Source organism: Cylas formicarius, unplaced genomic scaffold, assembly GCF_029955315.1.
Source record: "Cylas formicarius isolate icCylForm1 unplaced genomic scaffold, icCylForm1.1 PGA_scaffold_5__7_contigs__length_24384050, whole genome shotgun sequence".
In the NCBI taxonomy this organism is placed as follows: Eukaryota; Metazoa; Arthropoda; class Insecta; order Coleoptera; family Brentidae; genus Cylas; species Cylas formicarius.
Genome location: NW_026844341.1, coordinates 19,570,630 through 19,588,740, shown reverse-complemented (window position 1 = coordinate 19,588,740; position 18,111 = coordinate 19,570,630). Strand labels below are relative to the sequence as shown.

General features: G+C 37.8%; 5 protein-coding genes across 8 annotated transcripts in view; 4 read left to right on the top strand and 1 right to left on the bottom strand.

Annotated features, from left to right (window-relative positions):
• Positions 1 to 18,111, bottom strand: part of LOC132702616 (ankyrin repeat and death domain-containing protein 1A-like) — a 114,342-nt gene that overhangs the window by 27,217 nt on the left and 69,014 nt on the right. The gene's annotated exons all lie outside the window — the stretch shown is intronic.
• Positions 3,285 to 7,055, top strand: LOC132702287 (regucalcin-like). The gene is made up of 6 exons (XM_060670832.1): positions 3,285 to 3,303; positions 5,679 to 5,839; positions 5,895 to 6,101; positions 6,179 to 6,403; positions 6,577 to 6,692; positions 6,744 to 7,055. Exons 1-6 carry the CDS (start codon positions 3,293 to 3,295, stop codon positions 6,987 to 6,989), a joined length of 966 nt encoding a protein of 321 aa, XP_060526815.1. The 5' UTR covers positions 3,285 to 3,292; the 3' UTR covers positions 6,990 to 7,055.
• Positions 7,211 to 9,196, top strand: LOC132702125 (regucalcin-like). Its single transcript, XM_060670571.1, has 6 exons — positions 7,211 to 7,325; positions 7,420 to 7,580; positions 7,634 to 7,840; positions 8,458 to 8,688; positions 8,742 to 8,857; positions 8,912 to 9,196. The coding sequence occupies exons 1-6, from the start codon at positions 7,270 to 7,272 to the stop codon at positions 9,149 to 9,151; spliced, it is 1,011 nt and encodes a 336-aa protein (XP_060526554.1). The 5' UTR covers positions 7,211 to 7,269; the 3' UTR covers positions 9,152 to 9,196.
• Positions 9,538 to 11,008, top strand: LOC132702214 (regucalcin-like). The gene is made up of 6 exons (XM_060670715.1): positions 9,538 to 9,677; positions 9,786 to 9,946; positions 9,999 to 10,205; positions 10,268 to 10,498; positions 10,553 to 10,668; positions 10,722 to 11,008. The coding sequence occupies exons 1-6, from the start codon at positions 9,574 to 9,576 to the stop codon at positions 10,956 to 10,958; spliced, it is 1,056 nt and encodes a 351-aa protein (XP_060526698.1). The 5' UTR covers positions 9,538 to 9,573; the 3' UTR covers positions 10,959 to 11,008.
• On the top strand, positions 11,216 to 13,871 carry LOC132702083 (putative sugar lactone lactonase YvrE). The gene is made up of 6 exons (XM_060670501.1): positions 11,216 to 11,328; positions 12,678 to 12,838; positions 12,887 to 13,090; positions 13,161 to 13,391; positions 13,443 to 13,558; positions 13,613 to 13,871. The coding sequence occupies exons 1-6, from the start codon at positions 11,279 to 11,281 to the stop codon at positions 13,847 to 13,849; spliced, it is 999 nt and encodes a 332-aa protein (XP_060526484.1). The 5' UTR covers positions 11,216 to 11,278; the 3' UTR covers positions 13,850 to 13,871.

Sequence of the window (18,111 nt, the reverse complement as noted above, 5' to 3'; positions counted from 1 at the left end):
TTCTAAAAAAAATGGAATTTAAGTCAAAAGTTTACATTTCTATGAACGCTATTTTATATTGACGAACAAGACCATACGGCCCTCTCCCTATGGACGTTTTCGATTAAAACAAGGCACACCGGAAATAGAAAATTCAGGGAGCCTTCCGGCGTCAAAGGTTGAAAATTTAATTAAATCTGCAAGGCGGAAGATTGCATGCATTGCGGTTGAGAGTTGGCGATTTGTACGGGCCAGGAACTACTCTCAAGTATTTAGTCATTAGCTTTTGCATTCCTGTGGGTTGGTAATAAGGGCCTCATAGGGAGAATCAGTGTTTAAAAGTACTTGCAACTTGTTAAAATTATTTTAGTGACTAAAATTACAGTTTTGAATTATAAATATCACATTCATTCATGCCGTTATATTTTTGAAATAAATGAGAAAATAATTTTTTTTAAAAGTAATTTTAGGTAAATATGTGCGTGTTTTTTTTATTATAAACGTAGCAATTTTTTAATTGTAGTAAAAAAAATTCTACACCCTGTAAACTAGAAATATTTGCTAAAAGGTACCGTCCGGTGTCACTGTTGTGCTCCCTTTTCAAACTCTACGAACGCCTTATACTTAACAAGTATGGGCCCCAAATCGAGAACCATCTAATTGAGCAGCGAACAGGATTCAGACCTGGGAAATCCTGTACCGGTCAGGTACTAAGCCTCACCCAACACATTGAGGACGGCTTTGAGAGAAAGGAAACAACGGGGGCCGTCTTTATAGATCTAACGGCGGCATATGACATCATAAATCATAAAATTTTACTGGAAAAAATTTTAAGAATGACAGGAGACTACCAACTGACGAAAGTGATAAAAACAATGCTATCTAACAGTGCTTTTCAATGTTTATACTAACGACCAACCAATAGGCCCATTAACAAGAAGCTTTATATATGCCGACGACGTAGCTATCACCTGCCAGTCAAAAAACATCACAGAGATAGAGAAGCAGATAACAGAATCCCTATCAAGACTGAATGATTATTACAGATCAAATCAGCTCCGCCCAAATCCAGCGAAAACGCTATTCCATCTCAATAACTGACAGGCGAGAAGGGAACTACAAATAGAATGGAACTCAGTCAGACTGCAACACTGAGCAAACCCAGTCGTTCCATGGCCGAACGAAGCAGACAATGTGAAGACCCCAGACATCCTATGTACCAAGGTATTCCGGCAGCGGCCAGACTGAAATCAAGGCGAGGCTTTATGCAATCTGCACAGCCGCTCACAGCCTCTAAAACTGCTACCAAGGAGACAAAATGGGAACAGCGCCTAGCAATCAACGACATCCCAACCTGGAATATAAAAGAAAAACTTCCTGCAGGCTCTGAATTAGACTCGGGTACCTGGAAAATCCTCAACCGACTTCGGTGCCAAATGGGGAGATCCAAGAACAACCTCCTAAAATGGGGATACGTGGAAGAAGAAACGTGTGAATGTGGAGAATCCCAGACAATGAAGCACCTTCTAGCGTGGACGTGCAATGAAAATGGAGTGATATATGAACAATATCTAATAATTTCTAGTCACAAGTTGTAGTCAGACACGATTAAATAAAATTGTATAACGAAAGTTTTTTCTTAATCATCTACATTTTACAACTTCCGAATTGCCCTGTCGATTTGAATCATTCTGTGTATGACGTTTGAAAATTATCCATCATATTTCGCAATTTTATTCATATTGAATGTCTTAGAATGGAGAATCGTTGAATATTCCATTTTTGTACGATTGTAATAAAAACTATAGATTATCCCGATATACTCTGAACGATTCCACAACGAGTAGCTTTTAGGCCTGAGGTCCATCAGAGGAGTGTAAAAGGTAGAGAGTTTTTAGCAATGCCTCACAATCGGAGTGTCAACTTTCAAAAGTGAAATATTCCAATTCAGCACCTAACAAATTGTTGAACATAAATAGAAACACTTTTAAGACTCAGTATAAAAGTACTTGTCAAATTTTATATTATGACCTTCGGGGTTTAATTGCTGTTTTCTTTTAAAGTTTACTTTGCAATATTGTGCCTCGTACTGCATCAGTGGAGTAGCAGATTAAAAGCTAGACTGCGCCAGACGATAGCATACCTAATAAGTATGGATATTGGTTTACCTATTAGTGAATATAAAAGTCATTTATCATAATTGTTGTTATTAATATTTAAAATATTAAGAGAAATTTTTCAGCAAAAGGGACCTTTTATGTAATTTGTAGTCAAAACAACTTTGCCTGTTTAAAATGACTGCTTTCTTTTAAAGTTTATTTTGCACAATTGTGCCATGTACTGCATCAGTGGAGTAGCTGATTAAAAGCTATACTGCGCCAGACGATAGCATACCCAAATAGTTTGGATATTGTCTTTTGTAAGACCTATTAGTGAATATAAAAGTAATTTATCGTTATTGTTATTAATATTTAAAATGTTGAGAGGAATTTTTCAGCAAAAGATGTTCATTTGTAGTCAAAATAACTTTGCCTACTTAAAAGTTAATGTTTTCTTTTAACGTTTACTTTGCACTATTGTACCAAGCTAGATTGCTCTAGATTTTTTATATTGTTTTTTGAAAGACCTATTAGGAAATATAAAAATCATTTATTATAATTTTTGTTGTCAACCAAACGTGTTATTTTATAAGGGGATTTTTATGTAATTTATAGTCAAAACAACTTTGCCTACTTAACAGTTAACGGTAAAAACTATCGTTGCCAGTGAAATTGGTATTTTCCAATAAATGTTTCCGAACCTTTTTACAAAGCTTCTGGATTCCTCCTGCGTCGGTTTTTGCTGAGGCGATTGACAGCTTTGTAAAAAAAGTATTACAGTAGCCTGTGGAAGTTTCTTTGAAAAATGTTTCCTATCTTAATATGGTATCAACCACCGTTATTGATCTTATTTAGCAAAATCAATCGGGTGCATTCAATTTTTTAGGTTTACTGAGAAAAATACAAATTTTTCATCTCTTTGTGGCAAAATTAAAAGCGAGGAAGACTCTCGTGTCAATTGCCAGTTGCAATTGCAACTCCGGCCATTTTTGTCACAATAAAGATAAGCGTAATCTGTTTTGCACGCTCCAAGGATGGTAAAAGGATTTAGAACGAACGATGCAGGAATATATCCTGCGTAAATAGGGCAATAGTAAACAAATAAAAGATTAACGGGCCAATTAAGGATGATGACATCCTCGCCGACGATCCTTTGGTTTCGTTTAAAAGGACGTGCCAGGGTATTCGCCGCGTAGTTCGAATTCACGTCCAAAATGCCTGCCCGGTAAGTTTTTTTTTATTAATGATTTAATATGCCGCGTATAAAATATTAAGATGCGATGCCGTGATATTTCCCAAGTCGACTCCGCTGACCCGAGGGAAATAGGTCAAACTCGGAAATAAGAAAATAACTAGAGGAGCGCGTGCCGCTACTTTTCCGATTTTCCGCCTTGTTTTCCACCTTCAATTTACGGAGAGAACGCCGCAGAGTTTCGCGTTTAGTTGTAAAACTTTTGTATAGAAAACGGGACTATGCCAGGCGGAACATCACAAAATTTATTGGTCCATACCAAAATATTGCCGCACTATAAAGAAAGAGTACTACTACTCTCCCCTTTATTTATTTTATTAATTTATACACAAATAACAATATTCAAAAACCTTTTATTTCCATTTAGACTTGCAAAAGTGGCCAAATTAGTGCAAAAGTTGCTAAATTATGATTATAAGCACCAATATTTTCTTTTATCTACATTGTTTACGTAGAAAAATTAACAGAGGATTCGCTTTTGCAATTTATGATTACCCCTACATACAGGTATGCATGAACAGCTAAAAACTAATATAAACGTCAGAGATCTATGGAAAACTGTTTCTTAATGACGTAGTAATAGGTAAAATATTTTCTTATAATGTACACTCCACAAGTTATTGCCCTGTCTGACTAAAAGGCTCCTATTTCAGACTACACCAGTAATTAAACAGGAATTAACGATGGAGATGGAGAAGCTACTAGTTCAAAATAAGTGAAATTTAATTACGAAGTGAGAAAGTCAAGTATTTACTTGAAAATTGCGCGTGGAATACCATCACAGCGAGAACTATTAGAAACTGATAAGATTAAGTCGAGAATTTTGTCAATAGAAACTAAGTGCTCCTAGATCGCAAACAATAAGTGCAAGGATCTAGGCTACTAAATTAATTCGTAAATCTTTGAACGTATTACAGACCATAATGGGTCAATTTATGACTTTTGCCTATATACCATCATTGAAAACGGTGTACTTAAGGCAAAAGGCAAAGAATTTTATTTTAACAGAATAAAAATTAGTATCAGGTAGCCTTACCTTATATTAAAAATAAATTATCAGGAATACACACCCAATCGTAATATTATTGGTCCATGGGACAAATACACTTACGAGAGGTACCGAAATAAAACGGAACTGAACTGGACGGAATGTCCTACTTTATTATTCCAGGCCTTTCTGAAATAGCTTATAAAAATATTAAATTAGAGAAAACAGTAAAACAAAGATGAAACAGAGGAGTATCTGAAGCACAGTAGGCTAAAAAGAAATACGACTTTTAATATATAATTTTAAACGTCATTTAAAGATTCGAGCAGACCACAGCACACCTTTATAAACTTTCAATCAACGCGTTATATATACGAGTTGTGTTCAAAGAGTAAGTTGACTTTTAAGTTTTATCAAAAAATATTGATTAATTCATCAAAATTAATGATGCCAACGTTTTCTCCAATCTTCTAAGCTACTTCTCGTAAGTACTTTCTGGAATAGCTCAATCGTTCTAAGCCTCCTTCCTTTCATGGGTTTCTTTAGTTTTGGGAACATGAAAAAGTCGCAGGGGACCATAAAGCCAAAAAGTTGTGAGTGAGCATGTGCATTATCGTGATGCAAAATCTATGAATTGTTTTCCTTCAATTCCGTACGTTTACTTCGTATTGCTTCTCGCAAATGGCGCATAACTTCAATGTAGTACACGTCTATCCCTTTTGCCTCACAAAAAAAGTAAACCTGCAAACTGTAGCAGGCCCAATTACAAAAGTCACCTACTTTTTGAACACACCTCGTACACTCTAACTAATTTTCTCTTTATAAAGTCAAATTCGTTAAATTTACATTCAAGGATTTTAAATTTCTATAACTATTACACCTAACCAAAGTATTTAATAGTCTTTTCTTTATTTATTTCGAGTCCTGTTCCTAGTACTTTCAAATAATTAAAGTCCAGTTTGCTTACGGTAAGCAGAATGCAACTTACTTGAGGGTTAATTCATTAACGTCTAGTCAATATTTTAATATTTCGATCACTCCTGATTATATTTTACTTCCTGGCAAGTATCAACGCAAAATGTCAAAACTCGATGCATATGAGATGATTGATTCTTGCATTTTACTTTCTAATAATGAATTTTGATGTATATAAAAACTAGAAGAATATTGCTATTTACTTCTTATTTGTTGCTATTTACGCTTTTATAATCAAATGTATGTATTCAAAATCAACCATGTTTTTAAAGCTTATTACTCAATTTGGTATTAATAAAATTGTCAACTTTATGTCAGTGCACCTAACGTCATCCATAAATAAAAAAACATAATAAACACAGAAATTCGATTTTTTTTATTTCAGCACAACGACGGTCGAAATTAAACAAATAACGACGCCCCTGGAGCACTCCGAAGCCCCCCACTGGGATCACCGGGACGGCTCTCTCTATTTCGTCGATACCTTTCAAGCCAAAGTACTCCGATGGGACTCTAAAACTGACCATCTCGCCTCGCATAAATTAGGTGAGAAAATCCTCTTGGGGTATCGATCCTGTACGCCACTGAATATTATCCGCAGAATCCGCAAGCGTCGGTGTCGTCATACCGATGAAAAATGCGCCAAACCAATTCGTAGTGTCCGCAGATAGGCGCCTGTACCATTTCCGATGGGCGGGGACGGAGAATGACACCGGAACTCTCACCCCGTTGCTGGAAATAGAGGACCACAAACCGAAAAATCAATCGAACGACGGCAAAGCTGACTCTAATGGAAATTTGTGGTTGGGTATGTGAATCGATAGAGCATTTTTCTGTCGCTACGCTCGGCGGGACCAGTGTTGTACGCTCAGGTTACATTTGCAGGAACTTTGACGAGACGAGATGACCTCGGCGTGACCCCACTGGGTGGCTCCCTCTACCGGGTTCGCGTCGCTCTGAAGAAACGGACTTTGTACGAAGAAAAGCAGAGCAGGACGAGTATCAGCAACGGCATTGCATGGAGCAGCGATGATAAATATATGTTCTTCATTGATAGTCAAGAGCGTGTGGTTTACAAATACGATTTTGTAGTCGGCACCGGCTGTGTTAGTAAGTCCACAAAACGAAAGAGCACCTGGCAAATGTTCTTCGATCAACAGCAGCTGTAGAGCTGCTGGTAATTCAAAAATTGTTACAACAAAAAAAGACTACCATATTGCCCTCCAGATGAAAATCGAACCCACTGATAGACGCGATGTAATGATTTCATTAAAAATTTTCAGGCAACAGAGTGGTGCTTTTCAACATGGCCAGTCACCAAGAACTTAAAGGCATACCAGATGGCATGACGATAGATACGGAGGACAATTTGTGGGTTGCCCTTTTTGGAGGACAATCAGTACGTATCGCCCCTAGCACAGCTAACCTGCATCAAGTCGACTTTATTCAGATAATCAAAGTGAATTCGTACACTGGAAAACTGCTGAAGATCCTGAGGATGCCAGTGGAGTACGTGACATCGGTATGCTTCGGTGGTCCTGAGATAGACGTCCTTTACGCCACAACTTCAAAATTGCACCTGGACGTGGAGGGGCTGGCGAAGCAACCCTCCGCGGGATCTGTTTTCGCCATATCCGGATTGGGGGTGAAAGGGTTCAGGGCAAATGAAGTGCAGTTAAAAGAGAATGTTTTATAATTACTCCATTAGTATTGTAATTGTTTCGTGAAATCTAAATGTGGAAGAATAAAAATAAATGAATTTTCGAACCACTGTTAATGAATTGCACCTAATTATAAGTCCAATTAAAATGCGAGGTTATCTACAAAGAAATTGGTGGTAAGACCAGCTATTAGGCCAATGGAAACAATTTGACGATTATACCACAAAATAGTAATTAAATTGCCTTGTTAAAACTAATTACGCTTGCTTATATATTGTTGACAAAAAAAGTGCCCAAAGAGTTATCGGCATTAAAATGAAGCAAACTGGTCTTTTGGCGGTCGTCGTACTAGTGCTGCCCTACGGTAACTGGTAAGTTATTACAATAATACGTGAACCTAGATTTTTCCGTAAATGATCTTTCCAAAGCTTCAGCACAAAGAAAGTCTCTTGTTTTTCTTCCTAGCATGAAATCCCTTAGCATTCGTCAGATAACAGGGATCGCCGAAAACACAGATCTGCCCATCTGGGACCCAGACAGACAAGTTCTTTATGCCGTGAACTTGAATACGGCGAAAATATACCAATGGAATTACAAAACTGAAGACGTAACTTCCATCAAGTTGAGTAAGTACCAAATAGAAGTCGACACAATTGAGACTAAGCAAACCTGTTTCCAGAACAAAAGTCTATAGGTGCCGTTGTGTCAGTCGAAGGTAGCTCCAACGAATTGATAGCTCTGGGAGACCGTGACGTGTTGAAGGTAGAGTGGGACGGGAAGAAAAACGATACCGGAAAAACCCAAAAATTGAAGAAAAATGGAGATTTCGAGGAAAAAGATGAGCCCGGGGAAGCGAAAGTTGGACCTGATGGAAAGCTTTGGTTAGGTAATTTTTCAAAAAAACTTCCACAGACCATTGTAATACTTATTACAAAACTTCTGGATTCCTCCTGCGTGGGTTTTTGCTTGGTCGAACTTGCTAACGTTTCGCCAATCATTCTGTTGGCTTTTTGCTTATATATGAAAGTCTCAACATCATTTCTGATATATTTAAATCCGAGAATATAAAACCAAACATTCTCACCTTAATAGGAAAATGATTGCCTGAACTATGGGTTCTCCATTATCACCAGTCATCGCGTCCACGTCACCACATATCAAATGTTCTAAAGAAATATAACGTCAAAACCAGATTGACCAAAAATCTCTCAACATTTTCGATCCGTCAAAGACAAAATCCCGTTTGCGATGCCAGGAGTTTACAGCATTCCATGCATATGCGGCAAAGAATACATTACAGAGACCGGACGAAAAATACCAACTAGATTGATATAAACAATCTAACAATCTTAACCGCGACTCGGGTCTTTGCCTGTCACCAATATGGGAATCAGTCATTGGAGAAAAGAACCCACGCAGGAGCAATCCAGAAGTTTTGTGCAAAGTACTTTGGTTAGGTAGGTACGCAATCAGGCAGGCATAAATGACATCCATGTGGTGCAGGTACTTATCAATTGGAAGAAGGTCCCGGTTACAATTTTGCCAAAGGTAAAGGATCTCTTTATGCGTTAACGTTCCAAGGAGGCGACACCGTGACTATCGAAAAGAAACTTTCGAAGTTGACGTACCCAACTGGCATAGCTTTTTCGCCAGACGACAAGTACATGTATCTTGTGGACTATCCGTCGAACATCATCCAAAAGCTCGAGTTCGACAAGGAAAATCATAAGCTGGGTGAGCGTTTTTCTACGAACTTGGACAAATCGACTATTAATGTTTGAACGCAGGGAAGAGCGAAAAGCTGTTTGACCTTGCCGACCACCCTAGAGCCCGAGGTAAAGCTAACAACATCGTCGTAGGGACAGCAGGCAGTTTGGGACTGAGTTTGTACAACGGAAGTGCCGTGAGTATCTTTAGAGTTAGTCTCTTTTGGCTGATGATTTGGTTGGCCCGATAGATACTGGACATCGATGCAAGCAAGGGCAAGCTGAACGGTTTCATTACCCTGCCGATGCCGCTGGTCACAGGATTGGAGTGGGGTGGGCCGAAACACAATATCCTCTTCGTCGGGTCCTCTACCAACTCTCTACCGAAGGAGTACTTGAGGATAGATGCATTTAATTCTGGAGCATTATACGCCATCGAAAACTTAGGGAATGTGACCGGTTATTCATCGAAGAAGATTAAAATCAAATAAATATGACCTATAAAAATGTAGATGATAGCGAATAAAACTTGCTTAAGAACAATTTTTTTTATTTACTTTGGAGGTGTCAGCGACCATGACCTTTTAGCAGTAGTGAATTAATAAATGACTGAAAACAATCTGGTAATTTGAAATATTTAACTGTTGGCAAACTTGGTTACAAACTAAATAAATTGGGTTTCATTTAAATTCACAGTTATCGATTTAAGACCCGGTAGCAATTATAATTAGCGAAAATGTTTATTGCAACAACTCAAATATCATAGCAACACAAAGCTTGTTAACCTACTGATATCCTTAATGACTTTTGTAGATAACATACGATAGGTTTTCATAGCTAATCACCATGATTAAGTATGGCCGCAGGCGATTTAAAGCTTGTCGTGTGACGTGATCCAGCAGTGGACTTATATATGGTTGGGTGTCAAAAATATGACATTCAAAATCTTCGTGGCTCTAAAATGAAGCTATCGATATTGCCGACTATCCTCCTGCTAGTGCTTCCTTATGGCTATTGGTAAGTTTTGGTTAGTTTTGATTGATTGGTGTAGCGATCATTGGGTCCTAACCAAAACCAATGGAGAATGTTCCAATGCATTTTAAAGAAAGTTCTCTTTCTTCTTAGCATCAAGTCTCTTAATGTTCGCCAGATAACAGGCAGCGCCGAAAACACTGATCTCCCGTTTTGGGACCAGGACAGGCAAGTACTTTATGCTGTGAACTTAAACAAGCCCACGATATATCAATGGGACTACAAAACCGGAAACGTAACATCTATCGAGTTGGGTAAGCGCCAGATAGACGTCCACGTGTTCCAGACTAAGCCCCTAGTTTCCAGCTCAAAAGTCTATAGGTGCCGTCGTGTCAGTAGAAGGTAGCTCCAACAAGTTGGTAGTGCTCGCAGACCGTGACGTATTGAAGGTAGAGTGGGATGGAAAGAAAAACAACACAGGAAAAATTCAAAATATGAAGAAAAATGGAAACTTCGAAGAAAAAGATGAACCTGCGGAAGCGAAAGTAGGACCGGGTGGGAAGCTTTGGTTAGGTAGTTGCAATCAGATTGGTGGAGGCTAAAAAGTTTCTATAAATGACGTCTATGTGGTGTAGGTACTTATCAATTGGAAGAAGGTCCTGGTTACAATTTTGCCAAAGGTAAAGGATCTCTCTATGCGTTAACGTTCCAAGGAGGCGATACCGTGACAATCGAAAAGAAACTCTCCAATTTGACGTTCCCGACCGGCATAGCTTTTTCGCCAGACGACGAGCACTTTTACCTAGTAGATTACCCATCGAATACCATTCAAAAGTTCGTGTTCGATAAGGAAAACTACAAGTTGGGTGAGTGTTATTGTACGACTTCGGTCAAAAGGGATTATTAACGGTCGAATGCAGGGAAGAGTGAAAAGTTGTTTGACCTTGCCGATCACCGACAAGCCCGTGGCAAAGTCAGCAACATCGTAGTGGGAACACATGGTAGTCTTTCGCTGAGTTTATACAACGGAAGTTCGGTGAGTATCTTTGACATCATTTTTCCTGGATGACAACATATTCTACTTGATAGATACTGGATATTGACTCAAATACAGGCAAAGTGAAAAGTTTCATTACCCTGCCTATACATCTGCCTACGGGATTGGAGTGGGGCGGGCCTAAGAACGATACCCTCTACGTGGGTTCCTCTACCAACTCCCTGCCGAAGAAGTACTTGGAGTTGAACGCTTTCAGTTCGGGCGCGATATACGCTATCGAAAACATGGGTGTTACTGGCTTCTCATCCAGGAGGCTCAAAATTAACTGATCACAAATAACCAATGAAAATGTTTTCCTTGTCCTAATAAAGTTCTATTTATGAAACTGTTTGCGTCCTTATACGAAATGAGTTTCAAACCATTCTCGTATTTATTAGTTCACTTACTATCGCAGTGTTTAATGCGTGCTTTTTTTCGAATGCATAAACCATTAGACCGGATAATAAATGTCACCATATATTGCTCATAAATCAACATGGATGATGCCATTATTAATATTGATATGCAAAAATATAAAAAAGTACAGTCCGCATAGAGACAGCTTCGTATAAAAATCGTCATTAGAGCTTGCGAAACCAGTTCAATAGAAATGATGTTCAAAATAGTGTCATTGGTGCTGCTGGTGCCTTATATCCAATGGTGAGTTCAGACTCTGTCAGTGTGCCACTTGTATGTATGTAATGTGTACACCTTGCGTTCACCTGTATCCCAATCGATATCTTGCAGGATCCTGCTCTCATCGCTTTTGCTACGAGCTGTTTCCAATAGGTTTCTAGTCTTCCTCTTTTCCAGTGTTCTTTAGGTTGCCATTCCTTGGCTTGCTTGGGAAGTCTTGTATGTGGCATTCGTTGCACGTTCCCATACCAAATTAATTGTTCCCTTTTAATATCATCTACAATGGTTCGTTTGATGCCCATAATTTCTTTGAATCTGTGATGATGTGTGATTAAATATATGTTTTTTTTTGTTGTTGTCTGTTTCTGATATTTGTACTCTTGGCAATGTTTAATATTTAATGTAATTGTATATCACCAGGTTCTCCACCAACACATAGATTTTTTTTTCTATGTTAACTGCAAGGCCTCATTTCCCATATTCTTCGATCAATTTACGCATCATATACTACATATCCTCTTTATCATTTAATATGCAGTGCAGCAATGTATTTATGATAAATGTCAAGTCTTGTTGTCAGATCAAGATCAACATATGTTATATGTGTATTCCTGTTTATGGCCATTTTCTTCTCAATGATTTGCTTGAGGCAGAATAAGTTGTTGTTAAAAGACATTCCAGAACGGAACCCACTTTGTTCTTCTTTTTATTGTTCTTTAACCTCTGACTCTATCAAGTCTCGTAGTAGTCGTCCATATAACCTACTCATCCTACTAGTCACTGACAGTCCTCTGTAGTTCGCACAATGCTTCTTAATGCCTTCTTTTGTAAATTGGGGTGATATAGGCTGTTTTCCATGATTCGGGAACTAGATTTCCATTAATGTAATGCAATGTTTCGCTTCCATTTTTGAGCAGCTCAAGGTACATGAGTTTTGGACCTGGTGCTAATCCATTTTTTAGACTCTTTATTGCGGATTTGGTCATTTCTATATTGATTTCAACTTGTTCACCATGTATTTTAATATCCTCCGTAAATAAATCATTTAGGTCAGTAATCCTTTGTAGTAATCAATTGGTTTCCATGGCATATGAGTATTTTCCTTGTTGATGTTATTACACTAAATTTCCAAGCTTCCGTGTTTTTCCTTCCTCCAATATATGTGTTAATTTTCTGAGACTTTCGGTCCCAGAGGGCATGCTTCTCCTTTTGTACCAATTTCTTCGCATTTCTCTTTGCTTCCCTGTAATGTGTCAAATCTTCCTCCTTTTCTGTATTTAGCAGCTTTCTGTAGGCTATCTATTATGTTGCTATAAACTTCATGACATGCGAGTTCTTGGTACTTCTTATGTCACTTGTGAGATGTATTTTAGTTCAAAGCTGCTGCAAGTTAAGCAGATTACCGATGCGACTACTATGTCGGACGAACCGTTCTGGGATAAATATAAGCAAGTCCTCTACTACCTAGACTTGGACAACAGACTCGTATTCCAGTGGAATTACCGCACCGGAGCCACCACGTCCACCAAAATCTGTAATTTCAGCTTTTCCAGCAAAACTGATCTAACCTAGTAATTTTTAGACGAAGAGAGCATCGGAGTTGTGATCCCAGTCAAAGGTCACCCTACACACTTCGTAGTAGCTACTGGACAAGACATTTTGCTGATGGACTGGGACGGTAGAGATAATACCGGGAGGCTCAAGATCATACCGCAGGTCGGAGAATTGAAAGCAGGAGAAATTTTCGGCCATGGTAAAGCCGATGCTAAGGGGAGGTTGTGGGTTGGTAAGCTCCTCCGTCATTCAAGCTAAACTTGTTTGAGAAGCAATTTGTGACTAGAGGCTTTCGTTTATAGGCGCGTATAAGGTTCGCAATGATAGCGCCGTGGATTTCGTGGAAGGAGAAGGAGCCCTTTACTGCGTCACTTTTGGGAAAAACCAAACTGCCCACATAGAGAAGAAGCTTGACAATTTGACCCACCCGACGGGTTTATTGTGGTCTCATGGCGACGATCATTTCTTCCTCGTCGATTACCCCTCGAAAAAAGTGATGAAATACTCTTTCGACTTACAAGAAGGAGAACTCGGTAAGTTCTTCACACCCCTTAAGAATTATCATGACAGTGGTATCGTTTTAGGAACTAGCAGCGTTCTTATCGATCTGGAGGACCATCCAGAATTTAACGGAGAACCAGACGGGCTCGCAGATGGACCCAATCACAGCTTGAGTTTGACTTTGTCCAATGGCAGTGCCGTAAGTTTTGTGTGACACCTACGTCATCGATATCAACGTCGATTTAAATTTCAGATTCTCCACATTGACACCATAACGGGGGAGGTGCTCGACTTTTTAACGACACCCACGCCTTTAATCACGGACTTCGAATGGGGCGGACCCCATAACGACATTGCGTTCTACACCACTTCATCGACGGGCCTATCCAAGGCTTACTTGGACAAGAATGTTTTCGACTCGGGGGCGGTTTTCTCAATAGAACGTTTAGGTGTACAGGCTAGATCCTCGTACCCAGTGATACTTCCGTAATACAGTTAATAAAATACATTTTAAAGTGTGTTGCCTATCTCTTCAGCGTTCCTTCCACAAAAGGTGAGCGTATTAACGCACAGTCAAGTACCGTTTTCCTGCGGACCACTGGAACTGGAACTTTCGCAAAATGAGTGTCTATCAAATAAGCACTTGCCCAACTTCAAAGACGTTGTGTTAGTTTTATGCCTATAACTTTAACACCCTGTACATATTCGAAAAAATGTCTGAAATATTTAAAGATTCTGAGATATGATATGCAGGAATGGACTTCCCTACATAACCGATATATCTCGAACACCCTGTATAATGTTCGAAAATTATACATACAAGTTCTCTCTACAGTCTAAACTGGATAATAGTGCTTATAGTACCAGGTACATTTTTGAAAAACTTTCAAAAACAAAGGTTTGAATCCCACGATGTTTTGCATGTTGTCCTTCAAGAATTTGTTCGACTTGATGAAAGGCTTTTAAATTTAAAAAAATCACTATATTTTGCCAAGGACCCACTCAGTTTCAAATCGATAGCTTCAAATTTGGAATAATTACATTGTTTCTTACCAAAGTCGAAAAATTGAAGCAAAATTGACAAAAAATCAGAACTGTCGTGGTCAGATCATATTTCATTTTTAGAAGCTGGATTTCTTGTCAAGTTATAGTGATTTTGGTCCATATGAAGAACGGAGAACAGATCCCATCGGTTTTTGATAAAGTAACAAATTCAAATGCTTTCTCCAGGCAGCATTTGATATTGATAAATAAGTAGAAACCAATTTTCTGCATTTCCTATTGTTCGTGATTTCTCTGTTTGTTTCATACTGCAGGTCTTTCCGTTCAGATGTGGTGGCGAAATACCCGTAAATAACAACAATGGCAAAACAATTTGCACCGGATGTTTTAAATTAAACGTTATCGGCATAATAATGATAATTATAGACGCTAAAATAGCAATTTACTTCAACAATGTTGCGTGACATCAAAAGTGGCACCCAAAAATCGTTAGCATTAAAATGTCTTCTTATTTTTCCCGATAATTTTACAGAGAGTATGGTGGTACTTTGTTCAATTGCTCCGATCGCGATTCGCCAACCTTATGCGTCATAAAAATGTCTCATTGTCCTTCTAAAAGTGTTTACGGCTGTGCCAATCGTCTCCTTCTCTGCTTGCTATAAATGTCCTAGCAGATTGCATCGAATATCGAAAACAGGTTTAGTACCCGATGTTCATTTAGTTGTCTGTAATATAAAAGTGTTTCTCAAATTTTCATTTAAAATTCAAGAAAGCGTTTGCGCCCCCTGGCGGCTGTTCTAAAAATTTCAAAAAATCTTCCACAGGCTACTATACTATTTACATGGGTCGAACTTGCTACGTTTCGCTTCGAAAGTTCAGTTTCAGTTAAACTCTGAAGAAGCCAACAGGATGATTGGCGAAACGTTAGCAACTTTGACTCAGAGTAGGAGGAATCCACAAGTTTTGTAAATGGTGTAATTTCCAGCATTTTCTCCGTTCTAACTTCTTCTTTTTTTAATTAAAGTTTCTAAGATTCTAAAATTATACTTTATGTATATTATTTATCTATGTTACTATAAAAATAAAAACCTGAAAGGAATTTACTACAACTTCAAATAGTCAAGAACAAGAAACGGCACTGACTCAGTTATCCAAAGTACATAAAATAGATTTGAGTTCTAAAATCACTTAAACTCTTTACAGTATTTCATCAACTCCATGATTCACTAGACGTTTCATAAATCTCAAGGTAGATGGCGCTCGAGTCATATAACTCCAAATTCAAAAATTCGTTAAAGACAAAAGTTTTTGAACCGGAATTCAGTAAAAACATGGAGCATTAAGCAAAATAGGCTTCATATACTTCATCATGACATAATTAGTTTAAATCATTTATTGCAACAAAAAAAGTAAAAATGTATAGATAAATTTTAAAAATGGACATGACACGGTTTAGCTGATGTGTTGAAGGTTCTCTCTGAGGGGCAAATTGTATTTTATAAAAATATGATAGAATATGTTCATAAATATTTAATTAATACAAAAATTTCATCATTAGATTATTGATTAATCGCTAGTGAGAATAAACAATACAAGACATAAAAAAATCGCAGTTAAAAGAGAATCACCCACATATCTATAAATACGCAAAATCCTTTTTGTTTCCCCGTCACAGAAATGCCTGTTCTGTTCAAATCTAATAGACCTCGAAGAAGAATGTTCCTGTTCCAGCAAGATTTGGAAGCGTTGAACTATAGTTCGATATACAAACTGGCTTTTTAGATGAGGAGGAAATGATATCTCTGATCCTATTACTTTGTCAGAGTCAAAATAGACTTTAAATGCGAAGATAATGTTTCCTTGAAGCTGATTCTTATGCCCATAGGTAAATTTCAACAATATTTATTTAACTAAAGTACCGTTCTGTGATTAGAGGTTACAGAACCGAAAACAGTTAAAACAATTTTTATACATGTTCTACATTCTTCTTGCGTCGGTTTTTGTTGACTCGAATTAGCTAACATTTTAAATAAGAACTGTATATACTTTTTACAAAACCTCAAGATACCTCCTGGGTCGCTTTTTGCTCAGTCGGACTTGCTAACGTTTCGCCAATTTTCCTGTAGGCTTCTTCAGAGCTTGACTGAAACTAGCTCGCATTTTACTCTGTACCTGTGCGTCGCGGTTAAGATTATTAGGTTGGTTATAGATTTCTATAGACTCTCGGATTTTTCGTTGGTAGAAGAATTGATTACATGCAAGAATTTTAGTTTTATCGTGTAAAATTTTATGTCCAGTTTCGTGATTGTGTTCGGCAACAGCTGATGAGTTTATTTGTCTAAGTCGTAAGGCTCTTTCTAGCCTAGCTGGTAGAATAACTGATTACATGCAATGACTTTAGTTTTATCTAATAAAATTTTCTTTCTGCTAATTGTGTATTTGTTTTAAGACTCTTTCATGTTCTTTGAGGGTAGTTGGTATTTTTCGTCCGGTCTCTCCAATGTATTCTTTGTCGCATATGCATGGAATGCTGTAAACTCCCTGCAACTCAAATGAAATTTTGTCTTTGACGGATAAGATGTTGAGAGAGATTTTTGGACAAGTAGTAAATCTGGTTTTGACGTTACATTTCTTTAAACCTTTTGATATGTGGTCAGTGTCGTTTTGAATATAAGGCAGGACAACAGTGGCAAGTGTGGGATTGCTTTCGGTTTCATTGCTATTGAAAGGTTGCGGTGAAGTGTATTTTGTGATGGAACGCTTAATATCTTTAATGTGGAAATTATTAGAGAGAAGAATAGAGATAACGTGTTTTAATTCTGGGTTCAATGACTCGGACTGATAGAGTTTTACGGCTCTGTAAACAAGAGAGTTGATAACCGATCATTTTCGGGCCGAATGGTAATGTGCCAATGCATTAAGGTATCGGTCTCTGTGCATACGTTTTCTGTAACATAATCACCCAATGTTAGGTCTATTGATAAGAATATCTAAGAATGGGAGTTTGATATTAGTTTCTATTTCAATGGTAAAACGTATGTTAGGATGTATAGAGTTTAAATCTACTGGGGATTCCTGACCACGAGGTCAAATAACAAAAGTATCATCGACGCAGAGTTTCCATAATTTTGGTTTTAGATGGAAATTGTCGAGGGTTTTCGTTTCAAAGGCTAAATATATAAATATACTCGCGATGACTGATGATAGTGGAGAACCAATAGCTGTTCCCGATATTTGTTCAAAAAATTGACCGTTATAAGAAAAATATGTTGAGGTGAGAAGGTTTGGTTCCAAGTTCTCGGATTTTGATATATCTGAAATGATGGTGAGAGCTTTAGCGATAGGAACTTTAGTAAAAAGAGATTCTACGTCGAAACTAACTAGAATATCTTGTGTATCTAATGTAATGTTCTTTATTTGTTCGATGAAGAGAAAGAAATTAACTACGAAACTGTCAGTTATCACTGTAAAAGGTTTTACTAAAACAGTATTACAGTAGCCTGTGGACAGTTAAAACTCTATTAAAATCAGTAATGTATATCCACTCAAGAAAACTACTCTTGCCTTTTTTCTATACCATAGGCAATAGGCATACGTGACTATGCTGATTTTAAAAAAGTTTCGGAGCACCACTAACAGTTTTAGAATTCGTTGCTTTTCAAGAGAAGATTTATCAAGTGCCAAAACACAGCAAACTCCTAAGTGCAGCTTATCACAAAGTGTGTAAATAATGCGATTCACTTTTAGGTA

Coding starts and splice junctions, on each gene's coding strand:
- LOC132702287 (XM_060670832.1), top strand. Junction 6,404..6,576: donor AGTCGGCACCGGCTGTGTTA/GTAAGTCCACAA, acceptor AAAAATTTTCAG/GCAACAGAGTGGTGCTTTTC. Junction 6,693..6,743: donor CCCTTTTTGGAGGACAATCA/GTACGTATCGCC, acceptor GACTTTATTCAG/ATAATCAAAGTGAATTCGTA.
- LOC132702125 (XM_060670571.1), top strand. CDS start 7,270: ATGAAGCAAACTGGTCTTTTGGCGGTCGTCGTACTAGTGCTGCCCTAC. Junction 8,689..8,741: donor CAAGGAAAATCATAAGCTGG/GTGAGCGTTTTT, acceptor GTTTGAACGCAG/GGAAGAGCGAAAAGCTGTTT. Junction 8,858..8,911: donor GTTTGTACAACGGAAGTGCC/GTGAGTATCTTT, acceptor TTGGCCCGATAG/ATACTGGACATCGATGCAAG.
- LOC132702214 (XM_060670715.1), top strand. CDS start 9,574: ATGGTTGGGTGTCAAAAATATGACATTCAAAATCTTCGTGGCTCTAAA. Junction 9,947..9,998: donor CGTAACATCTATCGAGTTGG/GTAAGCGCCAGA, acceptor CCTAGTTTCCAG/CTCAAAAGTCTATAGGTGCC. Junction 10,669..10,721: donor GTTTATACAACGGAAGTTCG/GTGAGTATCTTT, acceptor TCTACTTGATAG/ATACTGGATATTGACTCAAA.
- LOC132702083 (XM_060670501.1), top strand. CDS start 11,279: ATGATGTTCAAAATAGTGTCATTGGTGCTGCTGGTGCCTTATATCCAA. Junction 13,091..13,160: donor TAAGGGGAGGTTGTGGGTTG/GTAAGCTCCTCC, acceptor TTTCGTTTATAG/GCGCGTATAAGGTTCGCAAT. Junction 13,559..13,612: donor CTTTGTCCAATGGCAGTGCC/GTAAGTTTTGTG, acceptor TTTAAATTTCAG/ATTCTCCACATTGACACCAT.